This window comes from Protomyctophum parallelum, assembly GCF_964188405.1.
Source record: "Protomyctophum parallelum genome assembly, chromosome: 12".
Classification (NCBI taxonomy): domain Eukaryota; kingdom Metazoa; phylum Chordata; class Actinopteri; order Myctophiformes; family Myctophidae; genus Protomyctophum; species Protomyctophum parallelum.
This window is the reverse complement of record NC_139712.1, coordinates 29,094,355-29,111,547: the sequence shown is the minus strand read 5'-3', so window position 1 is coordinate 29,111,547 and position 17,193 is coordinate 29,094,355. Positions and strand designations below refer to the sequence as shown.

At 44.2% G+C, this 17,193-nt stretch overlaps 1 protein-coding gene across 1 annotated transcript in view; it reads right to left on the bottom strand.

Moving 5' to 3' along the window:
• Positions 1–17,193, bottom strand: part of pou6f2 (POU class 6 homeobox 2) — a 111,302-nt gene that overhangs the window by 39,431 nt on the left and 54,678 nt on the right. Inside the window, exon 5 of the mRNA XM_083777986.1 lies at positions 11,046–11,377. Coding sequence (XP_083634112.1) covers positions 11,046–11,377 — 332 coding nt within the window. The remainder of the gene's footprint in view (positions 1–11,045; positions 11,378–17,193) is intronic.

The following is a 17,193-nucleotide window of genomic DNA, read 5'->3' as shown; positions in this document are numbered from 1 at the left end:
CTATTCCTCTTCGTGAGGAATGATCTATAATATTTAGCTTTTCTCCCAGTATGTATTAAATGTATAAGACTACACTGTGATTAAGTATCCGCGGGAAAGTGCTGACCATTTCAGCCCCATGATGTGACATATTTGGTGCAGTTATTTCTGTACGGCACGCTGGTATAGTGTTGGGTTGAGAATCATGGCACGTTTAAGCCAAGGAGATGGGCTATACTGCTCCGCCTGTGATTTCAAAGTAGATTCCTGTACAGCTTTTTTTATTCGTTGCCGTAAAAAGAAAACAAACACAATCCGTGAAGCAAAGACAGATATTATATTATATGGGTATAGTATCAGAGGTATTTACCCATTCATCTTGCTTAACCCATCACAATTACCTAGCAAACAAATGTACACCGTAATTGATTTGGGGAATACTACGTCAACCACATGGAACCCACTCCATTCGTTTTCATTCAGAGGGAGAGGAAATACCATGTCTTTTCACTTTGCTGCGTTGTCTGACATATAAATATAGCATTTGAATGACTTTAATATCGTCCTAATCAATGTCCAGTGATCTTTTGATGTCCACAATTCAATATAGAAAAGGGTCATCCTTTGCGCGCAGCTTTATAAACACAATAAAGGTAAATGATTACTCGCCACTGCGGTGTCCAAAAATACGGGCCAGTAATGAAGAGAAATGGAGGACTTTGAAGGGGGGAGGGCCTGTCAAGTGTCATTGGCCAACTCTGAGCCCCAAGATTAATCACGAGAGAGGGGCTCTGTGGCTAAGATGTGGTGGTCACCCTTGATCGATAAATACGCCTCTCTGCCTCTCCCCCTCCCTCTCTCTCTCTCTCTCTCTCTCTTCCTCCTGTTCCCTATATGCTCCCCCTATGCTCCCCCTCTTTCTCTCTCATCTCTCTCTCCCTCCCTGTTCCCCATGCTCCCCCTCTTTCTCTCTCTCTCTCTCTCTCTCTCTCTCTCTCTCTCTCAAACATGCACACTCTCATAGGCGCGAGCTAAATCAGCAATAAGTGGAGAGATGAATTGATGACAACTACAGACTTCTGTGTATTGATTAGACTTTTGTTCTGCCTCTTATTTTGAGGAGTTAAGTTGAGAAAATGCACCGCTTGTGCTTGTTCTCATCCAGTTAATTTACAAAACGCATCAATTTTGCATCTCCCCCTAAAATCAAATAATAAGCCATAAAATCATCAACCTGGGAGAAAAGCAACAGAAAGCTCAAGGCCCATCACTCACAATGAATATACATAATCGCCTAATCGCAATTATTATTTTTATAGTATTAAAACAAAGTATAAAGTCTACCCTGTGCAACTAAGCCTGACTAATTTCTATTCATAATGTTCAAATGATAGAAACCCATAAAATCGTTAACCGCATCTATTTGAGCGAAAGTTTATTGTCAAAGAATGTTTGATAATCGTGACAACTCTACTCCTTAGGCCAAGGTCCATTATTTATTCGGCATTTCAGACATACACCGCCATTTGTTGATATTTAGCCGCCTCAGACCCAAACATTAAATGTTTGGGTCTTATCCAATGACAACAAAATATTCAAATTTTGAATATTTTGTTGGATAAGATTTTGTCCACAACTCCATGCTGTATTGATGGATATCCCCTCAAGGACCGCTGGTGGTGTCCGGACCACTGGTTGAGGACCAGTGCCTTAGGGTGCTTGCCTTGAACTTGTTTGTTAACATTTCCAAAGTGTAGTTCACCTCAGAGGAGTCTAATGTGTATCCAAAAATAAGCCTTAGCCATCGTAAAATAAGCCTCCATCCGGGGGATGGAAAGAATTATCTGCTAATATTCCTGCAGGGACCGTAAATAGGACTTTTGACTTGAGTCTACAAGGGGGTCATAATACAATAATGTTGCATTAAAAGGTTTTTTTTTTCTTTCTTTTTTTACAAACAGTGCTGCGCTGGCTGTATTCCCTGTGTGTTTGTGTGTGTGTGTGTGTGTGTGTGTGTGTGTGTGTGTGTGTGTGTGTGTGTGTGTGTGTGTGTGTGTGTGTGTGTGTGTGTGTGTGCATGTGTGTGCGCCTGGTGCTCTGTTTGCGGTCACTAATGGGCATCAGAAATTACAGGCAGTAGGAATCGCGCCCCGCGGGGGTACTGGCCTCCTCAGTGGAGTGGAGCACTTAGACAGCGTCTGGGAGGAGGAGGGCTGGTGGGAGAGGAGAGGAGAGCAGGAGTGGAGGAGAAGAGGAAGGGGAGGAGGAGGTAGAGGAGGACGAGGAGGAGGTGGGGGCTCAGAACTCAATGTCACAGGTCTGCCTCATAATTAAAGAAACCCTATTCTTTATCCAGTGTTAGGTGAGCCTTAGCCCGGCCGCTCTGTCTGAGGGCTCCCCTGTGGGCGTCTAATGTGCTGGTGATGCCCGCTGATGCAAGTGCAACTGTGCAAGGGCTGATGGGAGAGATCAGCCCATACCGCACCACCTCTCTCTCTCTCTCTCTCTCTCTCTCACTGTGGGTGTCAGAGCTGGAAACACTCTGCCCACCCAGGGAGGTTTTTCTTTTCACGGCAGGTAATAGAAGAAGGTGGGGGGATATCATTATAAAACAGCAGAGAGAATGTTATAGCTCAGCGCTCGGTGCAGAGTTCCGGAAAACCCCAAAGTGCGGAAAAACACTACAAGCACTGCAGAATGTGCTGGGTGCATTTTTAATTAAAAAAATAATTAAAATCAACAATAGAAATAATACGCCCGCACACTGCCAAATTGCACGGTATACAGAAGCAACGATTTATTCAAAGAGGCACTGATGACCAGTAGTGGAAAAAGTACAAAAATATTTAACGTATAAGTAAAAGTATCAATACTGCAACGTAGAAATGCAATTAAAATGCACTTGAGTAAAGGTACTGTACAAAAGTATTGGCATCACAATGTACTCAATGTAAAAGTACTCATGCAAAATGTCCCATTTAAAGTTTTCAAATCATTTGAAAATAGCAGATCTACAAGCTCAAAATGCGTCACATCGCAACGCATTGTGAGCTTGTAGATTGGCTATTTCCAAATGGTAAAATGTTTATAGGGCTGAAGTGATTCATGTATATATTTTGTCATAATAATCAAAATCTAACTAAGGTTTTCAGATAATAGTAGTGGAGTAAAAGTACAATATTGCAATCTGAGATATAGTGGAGTAAGTAAGTAAGCATTGGAAATAGTAAATGTACTTGTTACTTTCCTATCCATCACCACTGATGACCGAAAAGTGACAACATGAAATGTAGCATGGAAAAAACAAACAAACAAACAAACAAAAGCAGCCATTCCATTCCAGAATATGGCTATAAGTTCATTTCATATAAGTTCATGGAGCGGCAGCACCTTGCCTGGCTCTTAAGTCTGTAGATTCCCTCAGCGGCTAATCCCTCATTTGAAGTAAATAAAAGTAGTAGAGCTTGTCATGGTCAGGCTGTTTCCTCTCATCTTACCCACCTCCCTTGTGCTTCATAATTATTCATATGAAATGCGGCGCTGTTGATGGGCAACAGTCTTATTTTCTGCTTCAGTCAACAGTGCACATTTGTATTTCTAAATTGTGGCGCGCGCATGTTATGTAAGCTGCCTTCTTAAGAGCTGGATTTCCTGTGCATTAATAAGCAGCTAAGCCGAGCTGCTTTGCGTTTCTAAAGCATGTGACCGGCGGAAAGCACACAGCCAATGTGTCCATTATAGTAAGATATTTAGAATTATTGCGTTTCATTATTAAATTGTAATTACAAAACGAGCAATGTCCTAAATCTAAAATACAAGAACATCCTCATCCACATTTTTGTCAAAGTTTTCTTTTACAAAAAGCGATACTGTGAGTGTGTGTAATACATATATTATACGCACGCACGCATGCATGCATGCCTGCACAGTGCACACTCACACTGAACTGTTGTTAAGTATTCTCACTGCAACTATATCCACAATTGATTTAGAACTATAACGAATGATGCTGGAAAAGTTTAAATTAGATTGGCATAGCTTGTGTCCAATGTATCTACTGATATCATGTCAGAGATAAATAATCTTCAGCAGCAGGACACAGTATGAGCCATTGTAATTGCATTTATAAGCATGCAAAGACCATATCATTTTGAATTTTGATATAATACCCAGTGGAATGATTGAGACCATTTTCTTCTTTTTTGAGAAATTAAATATGACGTCTGATGTGGAAAATCAACCGATCCATCACAATGTGCAGGCGGCAGGGTGGGCCCCTATTTAATACTCATGTTAACCCATTAAGACCTGAGGCCTGTATTTTCCCCAATATCCGACCCACATCTCAAAATATGTCCCCCAGAAACCACGATTTCAGTATAAATGATGCGAAGCTTGTGTAGCTAGTTCAGGCAGACAACTCGTGAGCACGCCTACCTGATCAGGCTCCTGCTGTGCGGACATGCATGCACCGCTGCTGTCTCCCTGCCTCGCTTGCTGCTAACCTGCTGCTCATGAAGTTTTTGCCCACCGCCTCCCCAGCATCCACCTGTAGACTCTGTTTCTAGATCCCCCTGCATGGGGGTCTTATTCATTCCCTGTAGTCCTATTCGGCTTATAATTTAACTAAAATGTTCAGGGAATGAATGGGCATAGTGCCCTGACGCCAATCTATGCTTCATATATCTATGCTCAATTATGCTCAATAAATTCACTCTAAGAGTTGTCTGACTGACGCAAATCTGCAAGCTCATAAAATATAGCGTGTCGCCACACTATGAGCTTGTAGATCTTGTAGTATAAAATATGGCTAAAGTGGTTTAAATCTAAAATGACACGGATGCTTTCCCGGTTTTAATGGATTCACACAGTCACACGTGTTAATATAACGCAAGAAACACCTGGAAAAAGTGAATGCGTGGGGTGGGGAAACTTCAATCAAAATCAGAGCAAATTGGACAGTGGTGATTTTAACAGTGGCTGATATGAGTAAAAAAGTGCACCGCAGTGGAAATACAGTGACATGCATGGAAGTCTGAGGGAGGGAGGGGGAGAGAGAGACCTCAGCGGGGAAACAAAAGCAATTGAGATGGGGCTAGAGAGAGACTGAAGAGGATGATGAAGAGGGGGGAGGAGGGGGGGAGTGAAGGGTGGTTCTTGGGGAAGAAGAAGAGGAGGAGAAAGGAGAAATGGAGGAGAGAGGGAGACGGAGAGATAGAGAGAGAGGAGATAGCAGACACTGCAGGCAGCCAGAGAGAGCCCCTGAATCGCTGTTGTGGTTGGCAGCTGGCTGACCTTGGTGACGATGGGTTTTTCACTAGAGGCTTCTAATGAAGGCTGATTGCCAGGGAATAGTATGAGTGGAGCCAAGGGGAGAGTGAGGTTGAGAGGAATGGGGTTGGGGTTGGAGGGGTGGGGGGGGGCAGAGGAGTTGAAGAAGAAGGAGAAGGAGAAAGAGAGCTCAGGTAATTGCAGCACTTGTATGGGTCTGAGGCCCCGCGGTCCTCCTGTGATGTCGGGGGTGCAGACTAGAGGCAGCGGTGGAGAGAGAGAAAGTAAGGAGAGAGATGTCTGCGCACGTATCTTCGGTGGTAAATTGTGGAGTGCGGCGACGGCCAGGGCAGGGCCCCCTAGGCTGTAATTACTCTCTGTGCGTGTGTGTGTGTGTGTGTGTGTGTGTGTGTGTGTGTGTGGGACGGGGAAAGAGTGGACAGGCCCAGCGTGGGGTTCTGACAGAGCGACCAAGGAGGAGACAAGGGCTTGCGAGGGACGGGAGGGAGGGAGGAGGACGGGGGGTAGACTGACAGACGACGGAGGAGAAGGCCAGGGGTGCGCCTCCCTCCATCTCCAGTCGTGTTCTTCGCCACTGAAAACCGGCCAGCCGCCATGCAGTGGCTGGCCCAAGGTCTCAAGGTCAGAGGCTATTAGTGAACACACAGGACATCCTGGTGACGAGACAGGACGAGCCATGACAGGGACGGACGGGCAGCAACATGGGAGACGCTACTAGTAGTAGTATAACATGTCATGTTCTTCCACTTTACACATCAACTCATATGGCTTTATTAAAGCTTATTTCAAAAGAAAGTCAATGTATATTTTAATAATAATACATTTAAATGTGCTCTATGAATTAATTGGATTTTTTTAGATTGTGGAAGTAATTTTGATGATTAGACCACAGCTACAGGTGTGGCCTGTTGGGATATTTAGCCACTTAAAAGCTCAATAGTTTGTTTGTATGTAAAATAGCAACAACAACAAAAAATTGACGATCTACAAGCTCAAATGTGACACGCTGCTGCTACCTGTCCTAACCAGGCTAACCTTCGCCCAGGTGCCCATAGGGATGCTGTAGGTAGAGGTTCATGTGGTTAAAAGGATGAGATGACGAGTTATTACCAAGTGAGGCCGATGCTCAAATGCTCAAACTGCAGACGCTGTATTTGTGAGTAAAACAAATGGGAGGGAGAGAGAGAGAGAGAGAGAGAGAGAGAGAGAGAGAGAGAGAGTTGGTATAGGGTCAATGGGGGGGTGTTCTGGGAAGCACACAGCATGGAATAAGAGAGTTGATAGGCTGGCCTAAGCCTCCCACTGCCATGGATCAGTATGTAGCGCCTCTCCTCTCTCTGCCCGGGCCGATGTAACTCACTGGAGTGGCAAATTACACCAGACCTACAGCTGTAGCCCCGACATTATGATTAATTTGATCAGTAATTTCTCCTGTTTTTCATTTTAATCGGCGCGACCATTCTGCTGTGGCAGGTCTTTCAGATCTAATTAAGATCAATTCCAGTGTAACAGACTTGGCGGTGAGTGCCAGCCCCTGCACCCCCCCCATCCCCCACCGCCACCACATCAAATCCCTGAGCTCTCTGGGCGTGGAGTAAACCCGCCGCAGCTCCAATCAATCAACTTCCAGTCTAAATCCAGCGGGCTCCCACAATCAGCCCATTAACACACTTAAGCAAATTTCATAATCTCCTCCCCGCTGCCTATTTGTCATCGCCGCGTTGGATATTTCAGACGGGCCACAGTACCGCAGATGGCGACTGTGTGTGTGTGTGTGTGTGTGTGTACTGTGTGTGTGTGTGCGCGTGTGGGATTCCTATTCTGTTTCAGCCAAATTAGCTGGAGTAATCGGAGTTGGGAATCCGCGACTCAAAGGCAAAAACTATTCACATTGTACTCTAATTCTACTCTAATAGCCATAATTAATGCATCATGTCTCCCAGAATTAAAACTGGGGGAGATTAAAGTGCATTAAGGATGTAGTGACTTGACTGCCCGTATCGTTGGCTTTGTCTCCATCATCCCCTACGGGGAGGCAATTGTGTTTGGGAAGGTTAATTGCAACATAATAACACATTCTCTCACGGCGGTTTTCCTCCATTTAGTCAACTATAGTTCAACGGCTGAGTGGCTGCTGGTTGTGTGATCCAATGAGAGGCTGAAAGAGAAGTGTCACGGTGTCTGTAATATTATGTGGGTTATTAGCAGCAGGGGCGGTATTGCAGTCTGTTGTGTGGTGACAAAAGCGAGAGCTGAGTCAGAAGGCAAAGCTCTCTCGTTCACGCTGAGGAAGGCCGAAGGGCCGAAACGTTCATTGTTGCTGCTGCTGGGGAGGGGAGAACTCTCTAAATAAACAAAGAATCCTAAATGGACAAAAAGTGAGATGGTTTACCTTTCTATAGATTATTGCTATACCAGAACCATGCAACCGAAAGTCTCTTACTGTAAACTACTCAACTGAGTGCTTGTTTCTCCTCTCTTCAAAGCTCTCGATATACCAAGCAATGGGGCTTCAATAAGAGTAGCATGGGGCAGAGGGCCGGTTCGATCCCGGGCTCCCCCAGTTACTGTCAAAGTGTCCTTGAGCAAGACACTGACACTGCGGGGCGAAAACATCCTTGGACAGAAACATCTGAACCACATGATAACCGGTGAAATTCTGGTGACTGAAAATCCAATCAAGTTGACGTTGTGTGTGCAGTGAAACAGGAGGAGCCAAGTGCCACGCAGGCGCCAGGCGGAGGCGATGGTTATAAGGCCCAAATCCTATTGGCTGACCTTGGGAGAGCCACTGATTCGGTGACATATGGGCACATTCTCCCTCTGACCCACCCAGCAAAACTAAACCTTTTACTTCTGTCCCTGCTCACCGGTGCACAGCACGGCACAGCACTCCGCGCACACATGCACGCACGCACACACTTCACTTAATCCCATTTGATGAGCCAATATCTTAATGATGCCTGATTTGGCCCCTTCACCTCCCACCCCCCCATCATCTCTGTCCTCCATAGGCGGCGGGTGCGTTTTACCTTTGGGTAGGCTGCTATAGAATTGCGTTGGGGGGGGGGGGGTCTCGTGGCCGAGCGAAGCGAAGCCGCCGCCGCGGATTTATTTATTTATTTATTTCCCAGATGGTCTAAAAATGAGTTATTTAGCATACTTTTACCAATGAATTAGCCTATACACAGACAACGACTTTTGGACGTCTTTTTCTCAAGTCTCGAGTCAGTCAGTGTAGATTACCCGGCGGTGTTGCTGCCCCTCCAGGAGTCGCGGCTCATGGCTCTCCACAGACGGCACAGAGACAGCAGTCACTCCGCAGAACGTGTCAGTGTTGCTGCAGTGGTGTGGACTGTGAACCGTGAACCGTGCGGCACTGGTGGTGCTGCTGAGTGCTGACAGCCGACTCACAGCTTCTTCTTCTGAATTAGGCTACTTTATCTTTGCCTTGAAAAATACATTTTGCGTTTTGCTGTTTCCCAAAACAAACCAGCGCGCGCTACTCTTTGCTACAAAGCGACTGGAAGACGAGGTTTACAGACATACCAATAGTAGTCAATCATATGCTGATTAGGCCAGTTGCTGTATAGTGTATATAGCCTATCCGATCAGCGATCACCAGGGGGCAGCGACAACACACACACACACACACACACACACAATAGCCTTCTATAATGCTGCGCACATATATTATATATATTTAAAAAAAATACCCAGCATAATTTTTGGAAAGGCTAAGCCTTCCCTAGCCTTACGCACCCGCCGCCTATGCTGTCCTCGGTCATCGTAATCAGCCTCTCAGCTGTGCGTTATAGGAAAGACAATCTATATGAAGCAAAGGGTCTCAGTTTTGGTCAGTATAGCATAGAGGCCAATAGCATGAGATACCTCTCCCCCCTTCTGTCTTTACTGTGTCCCTTGTTTTTCCCCCCAGAGGACTGGGACTCGTAGATTCTTGGAAATTTATCAAAGTAATGGTTTCCCGGAAATATTGCAAATTGAACAAGACGGTCGGTCGTCTGACCACAGTGTGTATCTGATCAAGACCGTTATCCGTCATCTGGAAAATATCAGGGCCTCTGTTGCTGTGGCCCCACCACGATGCGAGAGGCTGAATGTGTGAGTCTGTAAAGTGTATAGTGTTGATTTTGACAGCAAATCTTTATTCAGTCTACTGTAAGTCGTAGTGTTATGGGTAGTTTTAGTCATATTTTTGTCATTGAAATGTTTTAGTCTAGTTTTAGTCGACTAAATATCATAAGATTTTAGTCGGCTAAATCTACACTTGATTTTGTCGACTAAAATGAAGGATAGCCTTCATACTATACTCACATTAATCAGTATCAATACCCGTTTGCAGAAATAGTCTGTTACAAGTTCCTACAAGTTCGGTATTCAACACGTATACTTAAAAAGTGCAAAGGTATTAGCATCAAAATATAATTTGAGTATTGAGTATTGTCTCATTGTGCAGAATGTCTCATTTAGCAAGTTTTCAAATGTATAACACTCTTTAAAAATAGCCTATCTACAAGTTTAAAAACAAGTGGCTTGTAAATCGACTTAGTAGATCGGCTATTTAAAAAAATCCAAAGCATACAGAGCTGAAGCGGTTAGTGTATGTTTTGTAACAAAAATTTACATTTTCAATTAATTAATAATAATTAAAAAGTACAATATCTGCCTCTGGGATGTAGTGGAGTAGAAGTAAAAGAAAGTATTGAAAATTGGAAGTACTCCATTAAAGTAAAAAGAAAATACATCAAAATGGTACTTAAGTGGAGTATACTTGAGTAAATGTACTTAGTTACCGTCCACCGCTGGGGTTGTGGGTGGAGGAAACAAATAGCCCAACTCATCCCGGCCATAAAGAAAGGTTGCACCACAACCCAATAAGGGTCTGACGCTGATGAATGTGACCGGGGACAGAGAGGCGACCCTGGCCAGTCTCCACCAGAAATGAAACCACAGGGACATAAAATAGGTTATTATCGTCACGCGGTGACAGCCCGAACGGACGGAACACTGGGGGGAGATAGATGGACAGACAAACTGACAAAAAAAGGAATTTGAAGGGGGGGAAGAGGCAGAGCCCCCTCAAAAAACGGGCCTGATTTCGCCGATGATAAGTGCGTGGAGAGATAACCTCACAGGATCAGCCAGCGAGGGGCGGCAAGGTTTCATGTGCATAAGCACATCTTCTAACCCGGCAAAGCGAAATGCATATTCTAATAGCTCAGCGTGGACGAGAAGAGCTCCCGAAAATGATTTAAAACGCTCCCACTTGATCAAGATCAAGTGCTGACGGACGATCAAATACCAGGCTTTGCTGCTGCTTGAGGTTTTATCTCAAGGTTGACCCCGCTCAGCGACATAATCACAATATTCAAATACACACGCCGCTACTTGACTTCTTAACTGATCACTGATTCCTTTCTCTTTTTTTATTGTTGCACTGATGCTGGCTGTTCATTCATTGTACAAGGGAGGGATCAAGGGATTTCATATCACTCCAGTCATGTAGCAAATTCATTGCGAGCGCAGTAAGCGCACGCACGCATGCACGCACGCACGCACGCACCGCACGCACCGCACGCACGTAACGCCCGGAATAGGCTCTTCCGGGCCTAATTCCGACTTGTTCCCACTAGCTATTAAGGAGAATTCCCACTACTGCTACACATGCACGCCACGGATACAAACAACCATTGAACTCTCCCAACAACAACAACAATGCAGGCTTGCAGAGCGGAAGCTCTTATGAAACTCACCTGCAGCTGCATGGGTGGGGTGACACTGACGGGCGAGGGCAGGCTGCGGGCCGGCGACTGGCTGGGCCTGTGAGGCGGAGAGTGCGGCGGTGGGCCGGAGGTGGAGGAGCAGGTGGAGCCGCCGGGGGAGGGGACGGACGACTGCTGCTGTAGCCTGGGCGGAGTCATGTGATGCTGTGACGTCTGCTGGGCATGGTGGGTCTGTTGGTGATGGTGGTGGTGGTGAAGGTGCTGCTGTTGTTGCTGTTGTTGTTGCTGCTGGTGGTGGTGGTGCTGCTGTAGCTGCTGCAGCTGTTGCAGGTGTTGGAGCTGGGAGTTCAGCGATGAGGTAGCTGTGGACGGACGAGCAGGAAGACAAGCTGTTAGGACTAGTGCCTCGCATAGAGATGTACAGATAACATTCTTTCTTCCCCGATACTGATTCAGAAACCCATAACTTAAGTATTAGTGCGGTACGAGGCCGTTAAAAAGAAAACAGCTCCCGTAGGATTTTTGTGCCAAAATCCGGACTCCCACCCCGTTTCTGGGAGGGGTCATCTATTTGGGACCTCCCAGAACAGTATGCCAGTTAATGTCTGATTTTCATAATATTAGAATAGTTTTGTATGTTTAAAACATTCTGAGTTGATTTCTTAAACTTTTTAAAGTGTCCAGAAGAATCTTTATTGACTTTTGTTTGGGGTGTTTCCTCACCGTGGACCTCCCGGACTGACCCCTGTGCCTATAAGTTCTCATTACATTCCTCGCTCTGCTCCTGTTCCAGAATAACGTCAAATTAGATCAAAATGTAAGAATAAAAGTAGTTGTTGCTCGGCTGTGCTAAGACAAATGAGTAGTAGCTAGCTAATACCAGGGGTCTTCCACAGGCGGCCCATGAACCCTAGGGGGTCCTCAGAGTTACTACATGGGCCCACCATCTTTGTGGGATAGGAACGTTTCTTTATTATTATTATTACTTTTTTTACACATTAAACCTCTTGAACCATAGCATCCCTATTCTGAGGAGAACTTTAGAGATTGCATTGAGGTAAAGAGAAATTGCTCTCAAGCGACGTAAATTGATTGAGTTTCACTGTGGAGGCAATCCGTTTCAAGAGAAGACACCATTGAAGATTCTTGTTTCATCAGCACTTGTGTCAGATGGGGCAAAAAATGACATTCTTCAGTTTGCAGATAAGGGCCAGAAGCGCTTTGAGGAGTTTGTTTGTAACGATTCATCTCTACATCAAGTCTCTCAGTGTGGGACAAAATGACGAAACTCAAGTTGAAGACATTTTCGAATTGGATGGAAAAAACGAAAGTACATATTGGAGACAACGTCATCAAGTTGTGTGAGGAACGTGATTTGCTGGGACGATTTTTAAGCATCCAAGTCCAAGAAGTTGTCCCACAGCCTGATCTGATGCAGGAAGATCTTCCAGGTATCCCACAGCCTGTCAAAGTTCTGATAGTTGACGCCATGGGTGTTCTTCAGATTATGAAGAAGACACAAACCATGCTGAAGCTGGCAGATTTTCAGGATGCATTCAACAAACGTAGCGAAATGATGATGGCTGACTATGATGTAGGACGCATTGAGTTTGATCGGTATATGGATCAGTCATTAAAGAATAAGAGTAGCTTCATCTGTAGAATATAAAATCCATCCAGAGATGAAGCCCTCCATGTACATTAAGGACAGCAAAAACAAGTTTTTAGGGTTAAGAGTTTAGGGTTAAGCTCACTAATCCATGACATGATGTATTTGTTTTTGCCCTGAAGTAGGGTGATTGAAAGGCAGAGAGTTGACAAAAGTTAGCTTTTTTTCTTTTAAAATAATGAAAGGCAGACAAAATTATGATGTCTGTTTTGCATAGCTCAACTCAACTCACTCAAGGACCCCTAAATGAATATGTATTTAACTGTGGACCCCCATCTGAAAAATATTTTGTGCTATTGTGGGAGGTCCCAAAATAGATGACCCCTCAGAAAAGGGGAAAATTTGAACTTGAATTTGAACCCACGGAAGTACAATTTTCAATTTAGGCATTTAGCACACGGACGGACGCGACAACATGGCCACAACAGTGAGGTGCATGATAATTGAACAACACCCTAGAATCGAGTCTCGACACATGGAAACATGTAGTAGGAGTGCGAGTAGCACAGTGTGACGAGTGGTGGGTGCCACAATAAGGTGCTGCATGATTCTAGCTTCAGTGGCAAAGAGGAGATGATAGCCAGCCTGGAGGACAAAGCTATCAAGTTTGAGTGATATAATTGCTCTCCGTGGAGCAAAAGCTCTCCATTGTGTCACTTTGGAGAAGAATGTCAGAATGTTTTGGCTTTAATGGCTTTAAATCTCGTAAGAACAGCAATCCATCTTCTCTGAGAGTCTCGAGAAATTAGCCCCCATTAACTAATTGGATTCAATAATGGCATGCCATCAGAAGAACTCCATTTCTAGATTTAGATGCTTGTAAAAAAGAATTAACACACTTTTGAAACTGTTATCAGCCACTTAGAGATGGACTACGTACGAGTCTCTAGCACTATTAAACAGCATGGATCCACACATAGCATCTGAATTAAAAGAGCATATCAAACACTATGTTGGTGGTGTGCAGTTATGTAATTCAGCTTTACAGTAACATACTGTATGTGCAGTATAATCATTTAATGGTAGAATTCGGTGGTGCCATTTCTTTCTTTCGGAGAGACATTTTGTAAGAATGTTCAGCACTTCAACTCGTTTAATCTTTTAGCAGGCTGGGAGTAACAACACAAAACATTTCTATGAGCATGCACAGTTGGTAGTAAGGCATAATTCATAATACTAAATGAAATATGTTCTTCAAACTGACCTTAACAACTCCTTCAAAACAGGAGCAGTTCTAACCTTAATGTCTATAATTGACACAAAGACAAAAAGTATTGTACAGTAGATTTCAAATGGCCAAAAGGGCTGAAGTGGCTAATGTATGTTTTGTAATAATAATAATAATAAGGGTAATAATAAGGGTGGTAATAATAATAATAATAATAAAACCCTACAAAGTAACTATAGTAACCAAAGTTTTCAAATAATTGAAAAGTAGTAGAAGTAGAAGTAAAAACAATTCCTCAAAACAAGTGTATACTTAAGTACAGTACTTGAGTTGAGTAACTGTACTTGGTTACTTTCCACCACTGAATGAAATATTTTCTCCAAACTGAGCTTAACAACTCCTTCAATACAGGAGCAGATCTGACCAAAAATGTCTATGACTGACAAAGGACAGAAACATTTTAGTTAGATGTTTCCTTGATTTTATGGTCCGTAAATTGACTGGATTATTTCTCAGATAAACACTAAATATGGAACCTCTGAGATGTGTATTCAGTGCTAATGAAAACAATTGACTGTGACTCTAAAACACAGCTCCACCTACAATACTGTACAGCATAAATTAGCATTTATCAGTACGTAATACATAAAATAGCTACAGTATAAGAAATATAAAGAATTCAGAATGAAGGTTCAGAATAACATTCTTAAACCAACTCTGCTATAAATATCACAATTATAGTGGTTCAGAGTAACTTATAATAAGTAAGGTAAACACAAGGAATTAGGTGTACTTTAAAACTTCATAAAATACTTAGATTGTTGTCAAAGTGCAGGTATGTGTAGAGTCAGTAATGAACAGAAGAGACATCTAAATTAATTCATGCCGCTAAGAAAACATGACTAGCCTTGAGTTGAGGCTAAGATGTATCACGTTTTTTCCAGTTGAAAAGCAGTTTTTTTCAACAAGCAACATGGTTATTATGACAAAAGTGTTCCCTGTCAGAAAACATTTTCAGATGGGTGTCCGCCGACCGCCACCAAATACATATGATTTTGGGGGTCCTTGGCATAAAAGAGGTTTGAGAACTAAGAGATTTAGAAGGGATTTATAGAATCGGCCGTATGTCTTAATCAATGGGTTAAGCAGTGTTGGCAATAATAAATCACAGTATGTGAGAAAGAGGAAAGAAGAGAGTTGGTCAGGCAGTTCAAGAGATGTATGTCTCGGATGTCTATTGATAATGCTTTGTGAAACGAGGCACGGACAAGCCTGTACACAGTACGTACATACCGAATCAATGCACTTCAATAATTGAAGTGTGGTTGTCTCATGAAAAATGTATTAAACATCACGGCAGATGTGCCTTTGATTAGCATGGTCATTCAGACTTCATGGAGGGGCTAAGATGATCATTTGATCAAGATGACCCCCCCCCCCCCCCACACACACACACACACACACACACACACACACACACACACTGTACTGTACTGTACTCTTAAGTACAGTAAAGCATCAGAAAGAACAGTAGGAGAGAGAAAAAAAGACAGCCGAGTCTCGGCCAGTAAACAGTGCACTTTTTAACATCCCCCTTCTCTACCTCCTGACACATTGACACCTCCCTCACACCCCACCATGAATTATATATCATCTGCAACACGCAAAGAAGCCAAGAGTCCAATTCTCACTTGAAATGTTGGGGCAAGTTGTCTGGCAAAAGCCCCGAGTCCCTGACAGAACCCGGCCTCTCTCTTCCCTCTTTTGCACAGTATGCTGCCACGAGAAAACACTGAACCCTGTTTAAAGACAGGGGTTGGGATGAAAGGAAAGAAAGAAAAAAAAAGAAGTAGGGGGAAAACACAGAGAATGAAAGAGATAGAAATGATATTTCTGTCAGGAAAATTATCGAGATCAAAGACGATTCGAGAATTTCCTCCAGCGTTGGCCGGCCATTAAGGCAGGAGGAACAAGAGGCACAACAATAGAATATGAAGGAGAGAGAGAGAGGAAAACAAATACAGAGGGAATATGGGAGAAGCCCCATGTGGCCTTATTATAAGGGCTCCACCGCAGGTAACCATATTCTTTTAACAGCGGTGCTTTATAAATTCTGTCATCTTGTTAGGACTGTCAGGACCACTGACCCTCCCTTCCCCTCTAACTGGGCAACTGGCATTTTCAAAGCTCATTCTTTTTAACTGCAGCTTGTCTGATTGCCTCGTCTGAGCACATAATCCAAAGCGAGCCTGTCTCGGCTAATTGTTTGTGCTCCTTTCCCTCCTGGCAGACACATGACCGAGGATGAGAAGTGGGGAGCTTCACTTATGATGGAGAGAGGGCAAAAGGGATGCCACCAGGATCCTATAGAGCTAATTATATCCTTCCACTCCTCTCCTTTTGTAGTGTACCCATGCTTGCTCACCGTGGTCTTCCCACTTAGACATCACGCCCGCAGGGGGCTCCGAGTTTGAGGGGCCCCCTCTCTGAACAGCTGTTCACGATAATACTAATTGAACTGATGGTGTATGTGTGTGTGTGTGTGTGTGTGTGTGTGTGTGTGTGCCTGCGTGCGTGTGTGTGTGTGGGGGGGTCCTTCTTTAAGCAAAATATGAGACGTGAATTGCACTGTGGCATGTCAATTGACATGGCAGCCATCATCTTGGGACCGTGAAATTTACCTGGGAGGAGCAGGTGGTTACGTGTGCATGTGTGCACAGAGGTGATGTCTTAAGGCTACGGACCGGCATGCTTTACAGAACCTGTCCACCACCTGTCTTTCTCCAGTCTGCTGGGGGTCTCTGGGGGGCTTTGGCTTCATCACAGTGACACTACTGTAGAAATCAACTATTATGTTTTGACTGTGACGTCCCCCTGACGGTGCCGTGTCATTAGTCAGAAGGTTCATTGTTCCGAAATTACTATCCCTATCTCTAACCCTAACCTAAACCTAACCGCAAGCACGGGAGCAAACCTAAACCTAACCGCAAGCACGGGAGCAGTGCATGTTCGGACTAACGGGACTTCGGATCTATGGGTAGTCCCCCCCCTGACTTGAGTGAAGTACCAAAGTACGAATGCGAGGCTTGATTGTCAGAGGTCGAAAGGGTGGGTCAAGCCAGCTCATTTGTCAGACAAACCGCTATTTTTGTTTCCTGCGTGGCTGAGGAGTGAGAGACAAGCACACAGCACTCTAATTACTAGCACTATCTCAGTGGTCCCTGACAGACATACCACCCTTTTCCCCCCATCACAGCACTTGTCTCCTCTACTTTTGCAGCTGTTTACTTCCTATGAGTTGTCTGTGTGTGTGCTGTACGAGCACACTGACTGATGACAAT